Raw genomic sequence first — 22,047 nt, 5'->3', positions numbered from 1 at the left:
GGAAGAATCTGGAAAAAGTGTGCATACATTGCTGAAACAGAGCTTCTTATATTGGTCGGAGAAGAAAAGTTAGTGGACTGCCGAGGCAACACAGCCCTGCACTGGCTGCATGTGTGTGTGTGTGTGTGTGTGTGTGTGTGTGTGTGTGTGTGTGTGTGTGTGTGTTAGGGTTGTCAAAAGTATCGATCCTAAAACGTTGTATCCAGATACAATACTGATTTTCAAAAGTATCGACTATCTGAAGCTTGTTATCATAGTTACAGTTTCTTTTTGCACAACTGTTTTTTTATTATAAATATTTAACCTGTGCTTCTGTTAATTTTTACATGTTGCATTTTTCTTGTTAATAAAAATATTTCTGTTAAATTTTGGGGTCTTTGTTTTTATCCTTGTGGTATCGAAAATGGGCCATATCGCCCAGCCCTACATGATATTACTTTAAAGAAACTGGTTAGAGTACACTAGCAAAAATGAAAACCCCTTAGTTAACCCCTTAGCAATCCCTTGCACATGTTGGTTATATTGTCCAGATATATATATATATATATATATATATATATATATATAGATATAGATATTCAGTCTAAATATATCGGGATATGACTTTTGGTCCATATCACCCAGCTCTATATACTGTAAAAAAAAATCTTAATAGTGCATATCGGAAAACATATATTCTGATACAAGCGAGCCGATATTTTGTCTGTTGTCTGGTGTCTAACCAAAATAATGGTTGACTGCTCAGAGAAGTTATATTCCGTGGCGGTGTTTGCAGAGAAGCTGCAGAACGTCTTGATGTGTGTTTAACGGGAGCAGGATGACATACGAGCAGTCAGAGCCAGAGGAGCTGAACCAGGTTCAAGATCAGTATCGCTCTTTAGATCCTTTACAGGCTGACAACAGATCCCCCAGGGTCACTGGAGATCACACACACACACACACTAGAGCCTCAGCACACACACACACATCAAGAGATGGATATACACGCTAAAGACAGACTAAACATACATGCTGCTCTTGTGACTACACTTAGATGTCTTACAACATGCAGGAGAGGAGAGGAGAGGAGAGGAGAGGAGAGGAGAGGTAGGTAGGTAGGTAGGTAGTTATACTTTATTTATCCCAAGCTGGGAAATTACAGTGTAGCAGCAGCATTATACACAGAGACAATAACAACACAATTAAATAAAAAGAACAACCTAGGCATACTTCAAGCAATAAAATATAAAAATACAATAAAATACAATAAAATGTAATGTAAAAATAAAAATAAAGTGTCTAAAGAAGGAGTATGTATTAAGGATAGGGATGGGTACCGAATTCGGTACTTTTATAGGTACCGACTGAATTCCGTCGGTACTACCGAGTACCGATTCAAGTAAAATCAAACGGTACCATGTTTCGGTACCTAAACGGCGTTAACTTTAAACTGATCATTGATTTCAACCTGTTTTCATTTGATGTCTTGATTAACAAGCGTGCTGACGATCGCACTATTTTTTTATTTACCTCCTCGTCTGGTCCTGTCTGCTCACCGCGGCCACTAGCCACTAGCTACTGCCGTCTTCCGCCCCGGCGCAGAGATGAACAGCCGGCTCTAGGCCTGCTAGCCGCCAGCTGCTATCTCTCCAATGTCTCTACCCGGGCTTGGCCTTCGTCTGCCTCCAGATTGGACCTTCCTTACTCCGTTTGCTCTCTCCATTCTTCTGTAGACCAGTCATTAGCAGCTAGCAGCTAGCTGCTGCATCTCTGGTCCTCCGCTAATACTCCGCTCTTCAACTCAGGAATATTACCTGCCACTTTACTCCAAACTGCCTCGCTGAAATTAAATCCCTCGGACTCCTGCGTCATCCTCGATATGTGCACAGAGCAGCCCGACTCAACTTTGTTTATTCCAACCATGCCACGCCCACAATACTGTCTGACCGGTGCTGCGATGCACAGCTACGACGTCATCACAACAAATCACACGTGCACTTGCAACCTTTTTTTTTTTTTTCTCCTCCGTGCACTTGCCACCTGAGAGCTCCTCTGCATTCTTTGATAACACTGCAACCTTCATGTTACAGAATGCACATTCACTCAACAATAAAGCACTGCTCATCCTGGATTTTATATTGTTTTGATATATTTTTTAAAGTTTATATTTTCAAAAGCAAAAGTACCGAAAAATGGTACCGTTGAGTACCGATACCGATTCCCAGGTACCGGGTATCGGTACCGTATCGGTTCAAATGTGAAAGGTACCCATCCCTAATTAAGGAGTAGAATTCCAGTGCAGAATAAATATGAATATGCAGTATAAAAATGTGAAAAAAAGAGGAGAGGAGAGGAGAGGAGACAAAAAAAAAAACAACCAAAGAAAATAAATAAAATAAATAAAATAGATACATATGTATACCCATACGGATACTCACACACACACACACACACACACACCCTAGAGCCTCAGCACACACACACACACACACACACACATCAAGAGATGGATATACACACTAAAGACAGACTAAACATACATGCTGCTCTTAGATGTCTTACAACATACAGAAAGCAGGAGAGGAGAGGAGAGGAGAGGAGAGGAGGAGAGGAGAGGAGAGGAGAGGAGAGGAGGAGAGGAGAGGAGAGGAGAGGAGGAGAGGAGGAGAGGAGAGGAGAGGAGAGGAGAGGAGGAGAGGAGGAGAGGAGAGGAGTCAGTGGACCGTGACACTTCAGACATATGGGAGGCCGAGGAGAGACGAGGGGATGAATAGAGAGAGATGGAGAGAGCAGAAACAGAGGGAGAGGAGATGTCTCCAGCTGTTTGTCCATCCTAGCTCTGCTGTAATGAGCACATGTTTGGCTCTATGGAGCGTCGCCAACGCCTCATCTAACTTCTCCAAACTCTAACAAGCCAAACTGCTATTTAGATTTACCTCCTCCCAGCGTTGAACCGGACCCAAACAACTAAGCACATAACAGCGTGGTGCTCCCTTAAATGGACACTTTGACATTTTGAATTTTAGCTGTTTATTTTTCTTGAACAGACACTTGTCAGCATGTGGGACACATTTCTGCTTTTAAGTTTTCATAAAATGGCTCGGCAGCATTGTTAGCGTCGCTGAGAATGTCTTCCACTTGCAGCCCGCTGAGCCCTTTGGCTGCAGAGAGGGAAAGCTTATCATTTGGAGATTTACCTGGTGAAGACACAAAAGTACACACACCAACATGTTTTTCTTTATGATTGCAGCTAGAAAACCACTAACCACTATTTTTAACCAAAAAGCTCAAGGGAAAGTTTTCATAGTGCACTGAAAAACTTCACTTCTAATATGACATTTGACTGTATTGTGGTTGACAGCTGCCATTGTCCTTCATCAACAAAACTTGTTTTGTGACACTTCATAAAATGTTACAATTCACCACTACTAGGGATGGGAACCTTTCACATTTGAACCGATAAGGTACCGATACCCGGAATCGGTACCGGTACTCAACGGTACCAATTTTCTGTACTTTCTTTTGCATTTGTTTATGTGATAATAAATGTTAATTTGTTTAATAATAAAATGTATTTTTTTCAATTCAACATATTTATTTCTCAAAATATAAACTTTTAAAAATATATCAAAACAATATAAAATCCAGGATGGGCAGTGCTTTATTGTTGAGCGAACGTGCATTTTGTAACATGAAGGTTGCAGTGTTATCAAAGAATGCAGAGGAGCTCTCAGGTTGCACGGAGGAGAAAAAAAAAAGGTTGCAAGTGCACGTGTGATTTGTTGTGATGACGTCGTAGCTGTGTGGCGCAGCACCCGTCAGACAGTATTGTGGGCGTGGCATGGTTGGAATAAACAAAGTTGCACATATCGAGGATGACGCAGGAGTCTGAGGAATTTAATTTCAGCGAGGCAGTTTGGAGTAAAGTGGCAGGTAATATTCCTGAGTTGAAGAGCGGAGTATTAGCGGAGGACCAGAGATGCAGCAGCTAGCTGCTAGCTGCTAATGACTGGTCTACAGAAGAATGGAGAGAGCAAACGGAGTAAGGAAGGTCCAATCTGGAGGCAGACGAAGGCCAAGCCCGGGTAGAGACATTGGAGAGATAGCAGCTGGCGGCTAGCAGGCCTAGAGCCGGCTGTTCATCTCTGCGTCGGGGCGGAAGAGGGCAGCAGCTAGTGGCCGCGGTGAGCAGACAGGACCAGACGAAGAGGTAAATAAAAAAATAAAAAATAGCGTGATCGTCAGCACGCTTGTTAATCAAAGACGTTAAATGAAAACAGGTTGAAATCAATGATCAGTTTAAAAGGTAACGCCGTTTAGGTACCGAAACATCGTACCGTTTGATTTCACATGAATCGGTACTCGGTAGTACCGACGGAATTCGGTCGGTACCTATAAAAGTACCGAATTCGGTACCCATCCCTAGCCACCACAATATTCAGTGTTATGGTGTTAGAAATGTTCTGGATTAAGAAAGTTATGAGAAACATATTTCATTTGACAGTATTATTTTAAATCTTGATGAAACATCTGTTATGAACTAAAAGCCATAATTAATTTAGAGCTAAAATGCACCATGCGACTAAAACACTATTTTTTTTCCAGAAGTTAATCCCCATCTGAGCAACTTCATCCATCAGTGAAGCTGACGGATGAACCTCATGGAGCATTTTCTCCATAATATCTCTAAATGTATCAACATGACAGTGAAAGCTTCATCTATATTTGTAAATCCACCTGACAACAGATGTCTGAGTGTCATTTTGATGAATTCAGATGAACTTGTAATTGTTCAGAGCCAGTTGTCCCACTTTGCTGCTGAGAAAAACCTGAAAACCTGAGAAATATTATCTGCCGATATTGGCCATTCAAAGGCATATCTGTATTAGAGCTCGACAGATATATTAGTCAGGCGGCTTAGGACCAGAATTGAGAAGAAAGGGGACGCGCCGGACAAAAGCACCACATTTTTCCACATGCTCTCTATCACCATAGGTTTCAATTTTTGGTAGGAGCCACTTCATCAAGATTGCGAATCGGAGATGGCAGCCATATAAAGTCTATGAGAACCAATATATCTTCCAAGCCACTTAGAAGGTCAATCTTGGTGTCAAAATCTACATTTTCTGGGTCAAAGAATCATTTAAAGCTATTGAGAAAGTGTCGTAGCGCCGAGCTTTGATAGACATTCTAAGCGCCCAATAAACGGCTCTGGAGGATCGTAAACCACACCTCCTCTACGGAGAAATGAACGGCTGGTGTCCAGACCAAATCTCAAATGAGATTTGGTCTGGTGTTAGCCAGGCTAATGTTGACCAATAAGTAAAAGGACAAAAACAAATGGCGGACTGTCAGCTAGGAGAACGGGGTTCGTGTCCCGTGTGAAAACAAAAGTAAATGATTTTTAACGCAACTTACGCTTTTTTCGTAACTTCTGTGTCACGCATTTTGTGAATCACATTTTTTTTCCGTAACTTACGGTAGTCACATCACCCTTGTGACTACTTCACTACTCGTATTTACTTTAACTTTTGAAACTGTCTTTAATAACGCCTAACCAGGAAGTTTTTTGCCCTAAACCTAGGTCAGTGGCTTCGTAGCATTTTACAACAGTGAACCGTACATGTACACTACCGGTCAAAAGTTTTAGAACACACCAATTTTTCCAGTTTTTTATTGAAATTCAAGCAGTTCAAGTCAAATGAACAGCTTGAAAGGGTCCAAAGGTAAGTGGTGAACTGCCAGAGATAAATAAAAAAAGGTAAGCTTAACCAAAACTGAAAAATAATGTACATTTCAGAATTATACAAGTAGGCCTTTTTCAGGGAACAAGAAATGGGTTAACAACTTAACTCTATGGAGTCTTGGGCTATTTTGTCCATTTTTGAATTATTTTCATGTCTTTGTAAGTCATTTTGTGTCTTTTTTTGGTCATTTTGTTTCTTTTTTTAGTCATTTTGTGTCTTTTGGTGTCTTTTTTTGTCATTTTTTGTCTTTTTTTGGTCATTTTGTGTCTTTTTTTAGTCATTTTGTGTCTTTTGGTGTCTTTTTTTGGTAATTTTGTGTCTTTTTTTAGTCCTTTAGTCCAACATAAAATGTGATTTTGAATCTTTTTTTTACTTTCAAAACACTATCATGCTCAATAAAGAGTTTTAAATGTTGCAAATGTGCATTAATTTCAGAGTACACTGAGACATTAAACTGCATCATTTTCAATTAAATTCTGGAAAAGTTGGTGTGTTCTAAAACTTTTGACCAGTAGTGTATGTATAATGACATGTGTGCTATTTTTAGAACGATCCATGGTATCCGAGGAGCCGCAAAACGTTTAGATGGGTCATTCTGACAAACTCTCATGTGCTGTTATGGGTGGGACTGAAAAAACGGTCTATTCTGTCGTTTAGATTGGAGATCTTGTTGTTATTTAGTTCTGTAACAGACTATGTAATGCCTCCACAGATAAATTCTCAAATACTGCTACTGGCATCAGCTGGGTTCTTTTGCCAAAGGGGCCATGAGTCACTAAACACTGGTTAAACCCACCACACTTCTCAAACAGTACTAAAATCAGCATGACAAAGCTCGTCTCACAGCTGCCTTAGCCTTAACCTTTCGTTTGTAGAAAGTAGTCCCAATACTGTTAGCAGGAGAAGTTGGCAGAGGTTCTACAGGAAGATACCTGAGAGCATTGCCAAATGAAACAAAATCAAGCATACCACAATTAGTGGGTTCATTATTTTCTGTGAATGTTTGATTGGGGTAAACTAACCCTTTAAAAAGCAACCTGGTCTCACAGAAATCCGTGAAATAGCCACGGAATCGCTCAAATTTCCGTGAAACTGACACGGATTTCGCTACAATGCAAGTTAATGCCAGTCATATCCCGTGGCTATTCCAACATACAAAGTGATTATGTACATTCACTGAGTGAAGATTTAGAAAATAAAACATATATTTCTAGTTAGAAATGTCATCAAAATCCATTTTTATGCAGAAACTAAGTCAAAATATTGATTTTTTTCACTAAAAATGAGAGAACTGTCCGCCATGTTTTTTGTTCTGACCGCCGGGACCTTGAAAGTCACGTGACTTGGAACAGACCAATAGGAACAAATATCCATGGAATAGCCACGGGATATGACTGTCATTAACTTGCATTGTAGCCAAATCCGTGTCAGTTTCACGGAAATATGAGCGATTCGGTGGCTATTCCACGGATTTCTGTGAGACCAGGTTCTTAAAAAGGCTTCATTCATGCGTCATGATGCTTTATTGTTTGTGTTCTTGGTGAGGTTTACTGTTGGTTATTCATTGTTCAACAGAGCAGCCTCAGGTGGTTTCTCTCATATTTACTCATGCTGTATTGCCGTAGGTAAAGTTCACACGTTCACAGCATACAGAAAAGGGAGATATGTGTGATTTGAATAAGTGCTCACAGGTACTATGGCTTGTTAGATACACAGACTCAGAGAGTGAAAGAACAGGGTCAAGTGGACAGATACATCTGCACAAACAACAGTGTATGAGTGTACTTGAAACACTTGAGAAAACATTGTTGATGCCTTTACTGTCAGCCTGTCCTTTAGGCCTTTTTTTGAAAGTGTGAGTGCAGGGTTACAAAAACAAGAACAGAAACTTCAGGTTCAATGGACGAGTGTAAACTTCACTGTTCAGTATTATTGTGAAATAGAGCAGTTTGGAGTTTAGCAGCCGTTGTATCAGATTGCTGCTCATGTCGCAGCCTTGTCTGGGCTATTTTTAACCACAGTCAGTCTGCTAACTAAGCTCCGCGGCCACTAAGTGAGAGGGGATAAAGAGTCAGGACCCCAAATGCATGTTTGATCCTCTTAACCATCAAACAGCACTACAGTCAACAACAACAGGCTGGCAAAGCAAACATGACCAGCATCCTGCTCATTTACCATGTGTTTTGTCTACAAGGTGTGAAACATTACGTGTAAGGCTGCTGCATTTTATTATTACATATGAGGTAGGTAGGGGTGCACCGATCGATCGGCCGGCCAATCGATCGGCGCCGATTTCCTTAATTTTGCGGGATTCGCGATCGGCCGATTCCTTTACGTCAAACCGATCTTATCTACCTAGATAATAGGCCGGAGGCCGGCTCGTTAAGAAGAGCTGCTGTTAGCAGCAGTTAGCTACAGTTAGCTACAGTTAGCTCTGTCGCAGTACATTGTGTATGTGCTGCTGCGCAGGTGTTCACTTAGCGATCTCTGTTTGTCCCGCCCATAGACTGCCGTGGAAAACCCTCTTCCCTGTTTGTTTCTTCTTCTACCGTTTGTTTCTTCTTCTACAGTTTGTTTCTTCTTCTACCGTTTGTTTCTTCTTCTACAGTTTGTTTCTTCTTCTACAGTTTGTTTCTTCTTCTACATTTTGTTTCTTCTTCTACAGTTTGTTTCTTCTTCTACCGTTTGTTTCTTCTTCTACCGTTTGTTTCTTCTTCTACCGTTTGTTTCTTCTTCTACCGTTTGTTTCTTCTTCAACAGTTTGTTTCTTCTTCTACATTTTGTTTCTTCTTCTACAGTTTGTTTCTTCTTCTACCGTTTGTTTCTTCTTCTACAGTTTGTTTCTTCTTCTACCGTTTGTTTCTTCTTCTACCGTTTGTTTCTTCTTCTACAGTTTGTTTCTTCTTCTACAGTTTGTTTCTTCTTCTACATTTTGTTTCTTCTTCTACCGTTTGTTTCTTCTTCTACAGTTTGTTTCTTCTTCTACCGTTTGTTTCTTCTTCTACAGTTTGTTTCTTCTTCTACCGTGTTTCTTCTTCTACATTTTGTTTCTTCTTCTACAGTTTGTTTCTTCTTCTACATTTTGTTTCTTCTTCTACAGTTTGTTTACTCTTCTACATTTTGTTTCTTCTTCTACATTTTGTTTCTTCTTCTACAGTTTGTTTCTTCTTCTACATTTTGTTTCTTCTTCAACAGTTTGTTTCTTCTTCTACCGTTTGTTTCTTCTTCTACCGTTTGTTTCTTCTTCTACAGTTTGTTTCTTCTTCTACAGTTTGTTTCTTCTTCTACAGTTTGTTTCTTCTTCTACCGTTTGTTTCTTCTTCTACAGTTTGTTTCTTCTTCTACCGTTTGTTTCTTCTTCTACAGTTTGTTTCTTCTTTTACCGTTTGTTTCTTCTTTTACCGTTTGTTTCTTCTTCTACAGTTTGTTTCTTCTTCTACCGTTTGTTTCTTCTTCTACAGTTTGTTTCTTCTTCTACCGTTTGTTTCTTCTTCTACAGTTTGTTTCTTCTTCTACAGTTTGTTTCTTCTTCTACATTTTGTTTCTTCTTCTACCGTTTGTTTCTTCTTCTACAGTTTGTTTCTTCTTCTACCGTTTGTTTCTTCTTCTACAGTTTGTTTCTTCTTCTACCGTGTTTCTTCTTCTACATTTTGTTTCTTCTTCTACAGTTTGTTTCTTCTTCTACATTTTGTTTCTTCTTCTACAGTTTGTTTACTCTTCTACATTTTGTTTCTTCTTCTACATTTTGTTTCTTCTTCTACAGTTTGTTTCTTCTTCTACATTTTGTTTCTTCTTCAACAGTTTGTTTCTTCTTCTACAGTTTGTTTCTTCTTCTACCGTTTGTTTCTTCTTCTACCGTTTGTTTCTTCTTCTACCGTTTGTTTCTTCTTCTACAGTTTGTTTCTTCTTCTACAGTTTGTTTCTTCTTCTACAGTTTGTTTCTTCTTCTACAGTTTGTTTCTTCTTCTACCGTTTGTTTCTTCTTCTACCGTTTGTTTCTTCTTCTACAGTTTGTTTCTTCTTTTACCGTTTGTTTCTTCTTTTACCGTTTGTTTCTTCTTCTACAGTTTGTTTCTTCTTCTACCGTTTGTTTCTTCTTCTACAGTTTGTTTCTTCTTCTACCGTTTGTTTCTTCTTCTACAGTTTGTTTCTTCTTCTACCGTTTGTTTCTTCTTCTACCGTTTGTTTCTTCTTCTACAGTTTGTTTCTTCTTCTACCGTTTGTTTCTTCTTCTACAGTATCATCAAATGTTACACTGCCCCCGTGTGGAAGGCACCAGTAATACAACTTTTTTTTCTTCCAGATATGATGAACTATTCGATTTTTTATGATTTAATGAATTAGAATATTCGAAAAATCGATGCCCTAGATCCCTAGTTGTCTGTATGTTGTACAGAACAAAAAACACTTTATTTATGGTTGCAGTTTTTTTGTTAGTTTGTCCTGTAAATTGTTGCTATTTATTTTAAGTTCAATATTTTATTAACTACCTCAGGCATTGTGATTTCCTTTATTTGTTCAAGAAAAATACTACTGTGTTATTATTTTTTCAATATAATAAGATTCAAACATTGAAGGTGTATGCTGTGAGTTATAAAAAAAACGGTATCGGCCAAAATCGGAATCGGCAGGTCAGGCTTTTTAAAAATCGGAGATCGGCCAGAAAATTGCAATCGGTGCACCCCTAATATGAGGTGGTATATTCACATGTTTAAATAACTAAAAGGATTTGTCATCATTCTCCAAATCCAATAGTCGATTTGACTTTCAAAGTTAAGGTTGCAATTCCATTAAATTTTTGATTCAAACTCTTTTTTCTCAGCACCGAAGGTTATTTCACTGTTAGACTGTTAGAAGTCTTGAATCATAAAGATAATTTGTTTTATGACTCAATAACTGTTATTTACTTGTTTCAAAACACAAAACATTGCATCAGGTGTGATTTTGGAATATACCACTCTAAGTGGTGATCAAATTTAAATAGTTTATTTAAAATCCAATAACAATAAACAGCAGAGCCACTAAATTTATATGAGTTTACGAGGTGAACCTTAATGCACCACGAAGTCCCTGTTGGCACCTTTACACTTTACTTCTGTGGCCGATAAGGATGCCAACTGCCAACTGCCTACACCACCACTCACTATAAAATAAAACAATAAAATTTGAATAGGATAGGCTTCCAAGATCAAGATCACCACCAAGTGCACAGTAATATCTCACACACATATTATAAGCTAACATAATTTCCAAATTTTGCTGCCTGATCTGTAACTTCAGCAGGAAATCTGTCATCTTTAACAACACCAGTAAAGATCCGTATTTCATCTCTAATTTGGGCTGGTTGTAGCTGCTGCTGTGATCTATGAATAAATGGAATCTCTCATCTTCTAGACCAGTAGTTCTCAACCTTTTTGAGTCGCGACCCCCAATTTAACATGCATGTTGTCCGCGACCCCCACTCACTGAACACAATCTCACACGCACAGTTCAGATCACCCAAAAAAAGAAACAAAATGACCAAAAAAAGGAAACAAAATGACCAAAAAAAGACACAAATTGACCACAAAATGATAAAAAAAGACACAAAATGACCAAAAAAGACACAAAATGACCAGAAAAGACACAAAATGACCAAAAAAGACACAAAATGACCCAAAGAAAAACACAAAATGACCCAAAAGAAGAAACAAAATGACCAAAAAAAGACACAAATTACTAAAAAAAGACAGAAAATGACCAAAAAAGACACAAATTGACCACAAAATGATCAAAAAAAGACACAAAATGACCAAAAAAAGACACAAAATGACCAAAGAAAGACACAAAATGACCCAAAAGAAGAAACAAAATTACCAAAAAAAGACACAAATTACTAAAAAAAAGACAGAAAATGACCAAAAAAGACACAAAATAACAAAAAAACCAACCCGACCCCCAGAAATCATCTCGCGACCCCAATTGGGGTCCCGACCCCAAGGTTGAGAATAGCTGTTCTAGACAAATACACTAAAATAAACCTGTTGGATCCTGGCCCGACATCTCTCTTGCTCCCAGCCATCAGCTCCTCGTATCCAGTTTTAATTAAGCTAAATAATCAACCGCGTGTGTGTGTGTGTGTGTGTGTGTGTGTGTGCCTGCCCGTAAGTGAACTTGTCATGAATGTGTAATGTTTTGGTTGCCTGGCAGTGGAAAGGACCAAATGACAGAGTGGAGATTGTTATCTCTCTAATGTAATGCCACTGAATAACAAAGCAGATCAAGTTCCATTAATGGTGAAGGTGACTCCTTTATTCAGTGTCTAAGAATAGACTACCTGTCTCACCAGGTGCTACTCAAGGCAAGGCTAGAGATGCATAGTCATTTTTAGTTCCAATCCGAAACCCAAAACCAAACCCAGAGCTCTGTTTGAATAATTTACATTGCATTGCAATTTTGCCTCAAATTGAATTTATTCCAATGTGAATAATTTAAACTCTGGGCTTCACATAGAAATAGGTGTAGGGGTGAAAATTGCTTTGGTTTTGAATAATAAATCAAGTGCAGTGCAATGCCCTGTCAACTATTAAGTACATTCCTTGGCATGAGGTCAAAGGTTATAAGAGCATTTCAAATATTTTAATGGCAAATTGACAAGTCCTACATAAGGTTTTCGAAGTGAACATTTGAAATAAGTGTAAGAACTGTATAGAGAAATATATACATATTTGCTCATAAAGTTGGACTAATAACGGTTATTATCAGAATTAAGAATTCCCATGAAAAGAGTTGTGAAAATGTGATTTATTCTTGACAATCTCTTCCAAATATATAATAATGAAAGTGAAAACACGATAGATTGTGGTGAGATGGATGGATGGATTTTGTCAAAAATTATTGTATTTACACTATAAAAATGTAACTTTTTTTAAAGAAAAATGTGTAGTTGCTTTTTAAAATCTGCTTTGCTACAAAATGTTGTGACCCCAAAGACAAACCAGATGTTTTTTTTAAAACAAATTCATTATGACCAAGTTATAAGGATAGACTGTCACTGTAGTTATACAAATAGCAGGAAACCACCATAAACAATAAAACACAAACAGTACTAATCTGTTCTTTATGGGCCAAGACACTCGTGTGCTAAAGATCCAGCGTAGCTAACTAGCATTAGCTTCTTTGCAACAACTTTCTTTCATCTGTGTTGGAACGAGGGCTGCACGATTATGGCCAAAATGATAATCACGATGATTCTGATCAATATTGTAATCACTAAGGGGTTAACATCCCCTCCGGCTCTGCAGCCGGGAGAGACTGCTGCAGGAGGACTGTGCCGCTTCGACTCGTTCTTACTCGTTCTTTCTGAAAGAGCCGCGCCAGGAGCTTCTTTTAAAAAAATAAAATAGTCCCTAAGGGGGTCTGAAAAGTGGCTAAATATAGCAACAAAGTCGCTAAGTGGGCAACACTGCTTCGCCTGCTTTTACAAATGGCGCGTGTTGTTGTGGCATCGAGTAATACGTCACATCCTGTTTAGCGTTCTATCCAATCAGCAACCAGGCTTTTTTCAGAGGAGAAAAACGGCCCCGCCCCCTGGTGGTTGGTGGACTACTGGTGTAAAAAAGTGCTTGATTAGAAATGCAGGAGAGCTCACATTAGGGGTGGGCGACATGGCCCTAAAAGATTATCACGATATTTCAGGCTATTTTTGCAATAACGATATTCTTGACAAAATACCTAAAAAGATATAGAAAATGTGATTTTTTTTTTAAAAATCTGTATAAATAAATAAAAATCTAAAATGTAGCGTGAAGTGCAAATCTCGTTGCCAAATACAAAAAAAATTACTCTTGACTCTTGAATGTGAGAAAATAATAAAAATAACCAGTTAGGGGTTCTGGGGGCATATTTTAATTAAATTTTGTAAAGGAGAATAAAGGTTCTTGTATGTTTATTTAAGGCATCTTATTTTGACAGTCTTCTTGTAAATTCTGTGGTGGATTCTCTTAACACACCGTGCTCTTATTTTGAAAGCTGCATGTGTTTAGCGACAGAGAGTAAGTAGCTTTTTGTGATTAAAACAACTTTAACCACTACATCAAGAAGTAGGAACGTTGCCAATATCATGATATGCATTTTTTTTAACCATAAAAAAAATATACTGATATTAACGTCAACGATACGATATGACACACCCACACACAGCTCACATTTGAAAATGGAAATATTGCAGACGATCAGGTTAATTTAATCGTGATCATGATTAAAATTTGATTAATTGTGCAGCGCTAGTTGGAACTTAATGCTGACATTGGAAGAGATTGGTCCTATTAAGGGTTTGTCATGTGACCGCCTAAAGGCTGACAGATGTTAAATGAAAATAAACTTTAAAGTCAAAAGACCGGTCAGGTCAGAAGGTCCATTTCAGCTCAGTGAGTCGGTAAAACTGCCAGGCTCAGTGGAGCGTAAACACATTCAGACTGCTGTAAGGACTCTGCATCCAGCGCCAGCCTTATGATACATGTCGTGCCCTTGTATGAACTCCACAATAATGTGGTTATAGTGGTGCAAACCCTTTTCTCTGATCATCATTCCTATTTTAGGAAGTGTTAACAAGTGGCCAACACGGTCCAACTAGAGGCAATTAAAATGCTCAGTGAAGTGAGAAGCAGGGCAGATGGTCAGGCAAAATGTGGCGCAGTCCAGCTTGATGCACAACTGGTGAGGCAGGTTTTCTTTGCTATGGTCTGAGGCACAGTGTGTCTCCCATCACCATGCTAAAATCAATGGATCAGTGTAAAAATGGCTCAATTTATCTCAGTTAAATTCTGCTTTCCCGATCACTATCCTGAGCCCACATTTGGGCTGCCGTGAGTTTAACTGTGATGTTAAATGGCTCAGAGAGAGACATATCCTGGGAATACACACTGCAAAAATAAAGATAAAAACACTAAATCTGAGGGAAATTATTTTTCTGCATGGACAGATAATTTCACTTGACAAGATTTCTTGAATTAAGATTGTTAAATCTAGATTTAGACTTTGTAAGGTGACCTTGGGTGACATGAAAGGCGCCTATGAATTAAATTTATTATTATTATTATTATTATTATTATTATTATTAATAAATTAAAGCAGCAAGCAGCGATTAACTGGTCCGAGCAGAGTGCACTGACAATTAGTTGTTTCTTACCAAGATTTTTTTTTAAAACTTTAGATTTAGAAGTGTTACTTTATCCTGTTTGAAGAGTTAATTTCTTATTTTAAGCGTTCAACATGCTTATTTCTAGATTTAACCCATAAGAACCCAGACCCATAATCCTTAAAGGAAAATTATGGGGGATATACCACAGACCAAGTGGACACATAGAACACATAATGACGTTTAAAAAAATAATAATAATACTACTCCTAAATGTCAAAGATCTGTGATGTGACATATACGATACATTGGGTGTTTATGGTATTTATGTTTATGATATTTCTTATTTTCAAATACAAAGACACAAATTTGCCTTTTTCTTTGCATCTCCACAACATTTATCAAAATTGTGACATTTATAGTGCTGTTTAACAATATTTTTTTGTCAGATTTGTTTTTAAGTCACAAAATAAGAATAAATAAAAAATAAATAGAGTATTATTTTTGTTTACATCTCCATAACATATATATAAAAAATTGTGACTTTAATTTGTTCAGGAATTATGGTCAGTAACAAATGAGTTCTTTTTAAATTAGCTACTTTTTCACATTTCTGTTCTGAATATGGGAGATTCTGGAAGATTTAAAGTGTTTGTTACACGTGTGTCACCATGGGTTCTTATGGGTTAATAATCTTAATTTAATAAATCTTGTCAAGGTAAATTATCTGTCCATGCAGCAAGATAACTTCCCTCAGATTTACTGTTTTTATCTTGTGTTTAGATACACCTTTTTTGCAGTGCAAGTATGGATCATGAATTTAAAATCCTGAAAACCAACTTTATGTAGAAGGCAATAGTTACAAATGTAATATTCATCAGCTTTTTTTTTTACATTTGATTATTAAAAAGGTAAAGGAGCCTGACAAAAACTAATATTATTGAGAGGAAAAAGAAAAAGAAACACAAAAGAGAGCATGGAGCGATGGGACTGATGGGAAAATGTTCTCTGGAGGCGACATTTTTTAAACACAATGCTAGTACATGAGGCCTCAGGGTCATGACAGAGAGGCAGCACTTTGTAGTGATGGAGGCTGGTAATTCTACCAACAATAACAACCTCGGTCATTTTATTTAGGTATTTGGAGCCTGTGCACCACAATTAAGTCTCCAGGGTTCAGACTGCTGCTTAGTTTTTATTCTGCCAGGCTGTTTTCATTCTAGACGTTTAATCGGAAACTTATTTGGACTGGGGCGCCAGGTGAATTTAAACTAGCAGGGAAAAAAGAAAACCAGCAACACTCCAGACCCTGAGGACTGGATTTGAGGATTACTGCTGTAGACTGTGTCACAGACATTGATTTTTGTCCCGGGTATAAACGTCTCTGTGAGCTAAAGGCAACAACTTCACTAGCATCTAAAAAACGTACCCATGAATCCTGTGGGCATTAAGGGTTTACCTGAGGTAATTGACTGACAATGTCAGGGGCATTTTAAACACATGTGCACTTCACAGGGGTTGGCCTTTTAGAGCCAGTCTGCTTTATAAATGTGAGGGGTATCTTTAGCAATTTATTACTGTACTTCCACAGAGTCTGGGGGCTTTCACTAGTGGCACTAGTGGCAAAGTTTGTAGCCTGACTGAGGGTAAACTGGCTGCCGTTACACAGGCATTGCTGCTATAAACTGTAAATTGTAATAAGTTCACTTTACTTAAAAAAAGTTAGGAAACCGATTGCCTCAAAATCTCCAAGTAAAGTAGCTAATTCATTTCAAGGTGTCATAGCTAAAAATAACTGTGTTTAGACAACTCAGATAATGGCAGTAAACTTGAGTAAAGTTAACTCAAAATCACTAGTTAGGTTGACTATAACATGTCAATTTTGACTACTTAAACTTGTGAGTTATCTTAATTAATTTGTAAGTTATCCTTACAAATTTAAGTGTTCACATTACGAGCAAAATATCAGGAAACCGATTGCCTTGATATGTTCAAGTAAGCTGAACCAAAAGTGATAAGTTATTGAAACGAAGAGACAAAAGACAACAGTTTGAATGGAAAACAAAGTTTAATAATTAAACTTTTTTGTTCTGAACACAAATTCATGGAAAATGGGGTCCAGGCTGAAAACTATTGAAGTTTACCTTAAATACAGGGATTCTCAAGGTGGTTACACACATTGTTGACTCCAAATTCAGAGCGTAAGTAAGTAACCTAACTAATGATTCTGAGTTAACTATACTCAAGTTTACTGCCATTATCTGAGTGGTCTAAACACAGTTATTTTTAGCTATGACACCTTGAAATGAATTAGCTACTTTACTTGGAGATTTTGAGGCAATCGGTTTCCTAACTTTTTTTAAGTAAAGTGAACTTATTACAATTTGCACAGGCTGAATTCAAGTTGCTGCTACTGAAGGTCCATCACTGGAACCACCTCTCCTCCTGGATGAGTCAATGGTTAATAACCTGCACTTTTATATCTCTTTTCTAGTCGCTTTGCAACCACTCAAAGCTCTTTACACTACAAACTGCACTCATTCACCCTTTCTCAAACATTCATACTGGTGGCAGAGGCTACCCTCTACCACCTGCCACCACTGGGAATTCATTCACACACCAATAAACGCAGCATCAGGAGCAATTTGGGGTTCAGCATAGCAGTTATAGTTTTAAATGTTATATGCTCACTGTTTTTACTACATTAGTTTGAATTACTACATTTTAGTGATGAGAAATATTTGCAATAAATTTTAGTCATGGATTATTAACATTTACATGTACAATTGTTTTTTTTGTTCAAATGTTTGAGTTTTGTATCAGTTCCAAAGTTTAATAAATCAGACACTGATGGCACAGCGCTCTGGTCTCACAGGAATCCGTGAAATAGCCACGGATTTCCTTAACTCAAAATCCGTGGAATAGCCACGGAATCACTCAAATTTCAGTGAAACTGACACGGATTTCACTACAATGCAAGTTAATGACAGTCATATTCCAACATACAAAGTGATTATGTACATTCACTGAGTGAATATGTGTGATCATGTTGGTTTTTAACCCTCTATGGTACGGTGTTGCCCTCAGGCAACATACCCATTTTTGGCCTGTCAAATTTCTACAATGCATCTTTTTGAGTGATGCGATACTTAAAAAGAGAGGGAAGAGTATAGGGAACCAATAGCAATGCTTTAATTTGTCACATGACCTCCAGGAGGCCATATTGAAACCCTATTTTGCAGACTTTTCCAAAGGAAACAGCTTTGCCATTTTGCGCCACCAAAAAAAATCTCTCAAAACTTCATTTCATGGCCCTTTTCAATCTAGAAAAAAAATATTCCTACTGATAGTTGAGTAAACCTTCATTTTTGGTAGTTTCATACACTTAGACTGTTCAAGACATTAATTTCAATGGGTTGTTGGTTCAATGGTACAATGTTGCCTACAGGCTAGAAACCGGTTAAAAAAAAGTTCCTTTTATAATGTTTTTAAATGTAAAATGTTATGTATTGTACCCTGTTGAAGCTACTGAATCTTTTAAACTTATTTATTAAATAAATTATGTTAATTTAAAAACTTTATTTTTCACTTGTGCACCGTTATGGTACAATATTGCCTATAGGAAACAAACAAAAACAAAAAAATATATATAACATTTCTTCAGATTATGTTTATTTATTCTATTTTAAGACAAAAAAACATGCCAGAAATGTTTCTCCTAACTGGCATCATAATGTGTACCATAGAGGGTTAAGTCTCTCTTTTTTTTTTTTTAACCAAAAATGCTTTGCCCTGGTTAGAGGGTACATACTGCACTAAGATATATGATTATTAACCAGAGTATATTGGGGGAAACATGGCTCATGCTGCAGACTGAGACAACAGGCCTGCATTCTGTTTAATGCATCATTATGACAGGTAGCATGACATGCAGCCATAATAATTGTAGTGCATGGTCATAAACAGCATATGATGAGAGCCTATAGCCTCAGTGTCTCCACCGTCTCCATCCTGGCGCACTGAGGCCTCCTCTGGTACCGGGTCCCGTTCTTCTCCCCGGTACCGACCAACACAGTGACAACAACAGTAACACACATCAACCACATGAACGGTGCTCACCGGGAGAGTAGAGCCTCGCCAGCTGCCGGGCTCCGGCGTGCTGCGGTCCCCAGCGGGGCTCCGCGCTGCGTGCAGCCGCCCCGTGCTCGTTCCCGTTCGGATCCTCCTCCGCCATGGACCGGTGCCTGATGTCGGTCTCGGAGAGAAGCGACGCCGCCATAACTCCTGCCTCCTGCCCGCTGCCCGCCCTGCTGCCCCCGCTGCGGCTTTCAGCTATCACACATTAATTATAGATGTGTGTCGGTCAGTGTGATGAGTGTTACCCGGCCTCCGGTAGCTGCTGCGCGGCTGGAGGAGGGAGGCTGAGCCCGGTGATGCTATAGCTGGTGGACCGGAGCCTCGATACCGGAAACACACGGAGGAGCTGCGCTGAGACACGGAGCTGCTCCACGCTGGAGCCGCTGGAGCTGCTCCACGCTGGAGCCGCTGAGCTTCTGTTGTTAGTTACTTTGTAGCGAGACACAAGACTTCAATTAGTGTTTTCACACAAACGCTTATTTTGTAGCAGGTGTTTTACCGCCGGGATGAGTTGGACAAACTTTATGTGTGCACACAGTTCATGTGTCAGCTGCAGCCAGGGACCGTCTGCATTTTACAGACATGGCAGAAAGTGGAAGTGGTACCCAGGGCCGGTTATTCCTGCAGGCCACCAAGGCGGCTGCCTAGGGCACCAAATTGGCAGGGGGCGCCACAAGCATACATCTTTGTTTTAACAACATTCATTAACGAAACATTTTTTAAAAAGCATGGGCAATTTAAATTTCATTTTTATGTTTATTTTTATTGCATTTGTATGTCTACATTTTATTTATTTTCAGTCTTTGCCATTCTTAATTTGATGAAGATCTGTGTTTTCTTCTTTATTTATTCGTATTTTCAGTTCAGTTGTTGTTGGTAAAGTTCCAAAGTTTCGAAAAATAAAAATGTTCTGAGACCATTACCTTGCTTGTAGTTCATGTATCAAATATTAGTGTACAGCATAATACATATAACATAGTGTACCTATATCAGAATGAATACATGGAATGGATGTGGTTCGGGGGGGGGGGGGGGGGGGGTGCAAAATCTCAATATCGCCTAGGGCAGCCAATGGGCTAGAACCGGCCCTGGTGGTACCCACACTGGGCCGTAAAGTATACCCCGGCAGCCCCCGCGAGGCGCCCACCATTGGGAATTCGTTCACACACCAATAAACGCAGCATCAGGAGCAATTTGGGGTTCAGTAACTTGCTCAAGGATACTTCGACATGTAGGCTGTGACGGTCAGGGATCGAACCACCAACCCTTCGGTTGGGGGGCAACCCGCTCTCACGCCACAGTCGCCACAGTAGTCTTCTATTGGCGAGGGAGTGAGGATAAGGATGCACGAGCTAGCTTATTATTTTCATACATGTGCTGTTATTAGTAAGGTGATCAAATTCAGAATGCAATATTGCCATTTTCCAATCTACCTTCATTCTACCATAGGGCCCCGTCCCTGCCTGTAAAACAAATATCTTTTTTTTTTTTTTTTTTACCGTAACATTTAGGGTTCAGGTCATGATATTGTCTGTATTTTGAGCGTAAAATAAAACGAATATTTAAAATAAAAACAGTGATACAGGGTAAAATTCTGGAAACTATTGTTTCACAAAGTCTCCAAAAACAAAACATTGATATTTTGCAGGCAAGCAAATATCTAGCAAGTGCATCTGAGACCCTCGTGTCACTCAGAGGGGAGTTTCAAAGCCTTAAAGAAATTGCGCAAAATCTTGTCCAGTCATGAGGTATTCCGCCTTCATTCCCACAAAAACGCGCAAGGCGCACCAAAAGACACTTTGATGAGTTATGCGAGGATGAAAGGCTATCGAAGCAGAGGAGCACTTCAAAGTGTCAGTATGTTACGCAGCTCTAGACATTGCCATTGCGCAGGTGACACACAGGTTTCAGGGCATGCAAGAGGTGGCACGGAGGTTTGGGTTTATACGCCCACAGGAACTTTTGTCAAAATCCAGTGATGAAGTGTATAAACCAGCAAGTGCTTTAGCAGACCAATACAAAGATGACTTGTCTGCGGATTTTCGGATTCACGTTTGCGTTACGGTAGTACCCACAATTACATTTCTGGTGAATGTGTGTCAGAGTGTGGGTTGTCCAGTGGCGGACTCAGACTCTGTTTGAAGGGCAGGGGCCAGAAATTAAAAGGGCACATTCTGCACAACCCGGGGCCCCACCAGCACGCAAAAATGATGCATCATGTATGTGGAAATAGTCCTCACCTTTGATTACGATTAGCATTAAGTTAAAGGAGATCCAGATCAAAGTTATCAATGATATGATACTGACAATTAAAACCATCAAACCGAACCATCTAGGGCAGGGGTCAGCAACCTTTTCCGTGAAAAGAGCCATTTTTGGCCATAAAACAGAAAGAAAAATCCCTCTGGAGCCGCATCTTTGAGCCTTATAATGAAAGTAATTTGCCAATTTCTCGCTGCAAATCAAGCAAATCACTCAGACTGAAGCACTGGTAGTGAATGTAAACGAATCTGTCTTTTCTGTTGTAGCTAGTTTTGGCAAAAATTTAGAGGATAGGGCGAAGGGCCAGATGGTCATAGGCTATGATGCACATTTCAGTCGACTAAAATATATATATTTTTCCTGTCTAATTGGAGAATGTAAGAATCACTACAATGATGTGGATTAAATTGTTGACAAATTCCATTTTTACATTTTTTTTTTTTTGTCAAAGCAACGGGGAGCCACTGGAGAGGGGCCATAGAGCCACATGCGGCTCTCGAGCCTCAGGTTGCCTACCCCTGATCTAGGGGGTCCCCCCCCCCAGGAGAAAATGTGTACATTTTTAAGTAAAATGCATAAATCTTGTGCACTTTGACAGCTAAATGAGACATCACATAACATTTTTTCACAGTTCGGTGGTACTGTATTATCATATATTATTATTCATATATTATTTTAGCTTTTCTACTATGGGTACAGGCAGACTATTAATCTGCTTTTTGCTTCGTTATCCATTGCGGATTTTAGAACCACTTGATGTAGCTGTTGGTCGGCTACCAAAGAGAGGCACCATGGCAACAGGAG

The 22,047-nt window shown here is 38.9% G+C and overlaps 1 protein-coding gene across 1 annotated transcript in view; it reads right to left on the bottom strand.

Moving 5' to 3' along the window:
- Window positions 1-20,131, bottom strand: part of si:ch211-212o1.2 (uncharacterized protein LOC492735 homolog) — a 68,461-nt gene extending 48,330 nt beyond the window's left edge. The window contains exons 1-3 of the mRNA XM_059334806.1: window positions 20,080-20,131; window positions 19,227-19,397; window positions 18,964-19,176 (exon numbers count right to left, since the gene is read on the bottom strand). Of these exons, the coding sequence (XP_059190789.1) occupies window positions 18,964-19,176; window positions 19,227-19,397; window positions 20,080-20,131 (436 nt within the window). The remainder of the gene's footprint in view (window positions 1-18,963; window positions 19,177-19,226; window positions 19,398-20,079) is intronic.
- Between the last annotated feature and the right edge of the window lie 1,916 nt (window positions 20,132-22,047).

Source organism: Centropristis striata, chromosome 6, assembly GCF_030273125.1.
Source record: "Centropristis striata isolate RG_2023a ecotype Rhode Island chromosome 6, C.striata_1.0, whole genome shotgun sequence".
NCBI classification, from domain to species: domain Eukaryota; kingdom Metazoa; phylum Chordata; class Actinopteri; order Perciformes; family Serranidae; genus Centropristis; species Centropristis striata.
This window is presented reverse-complemented; position numbering and strand designations above follow the sequence as displayed.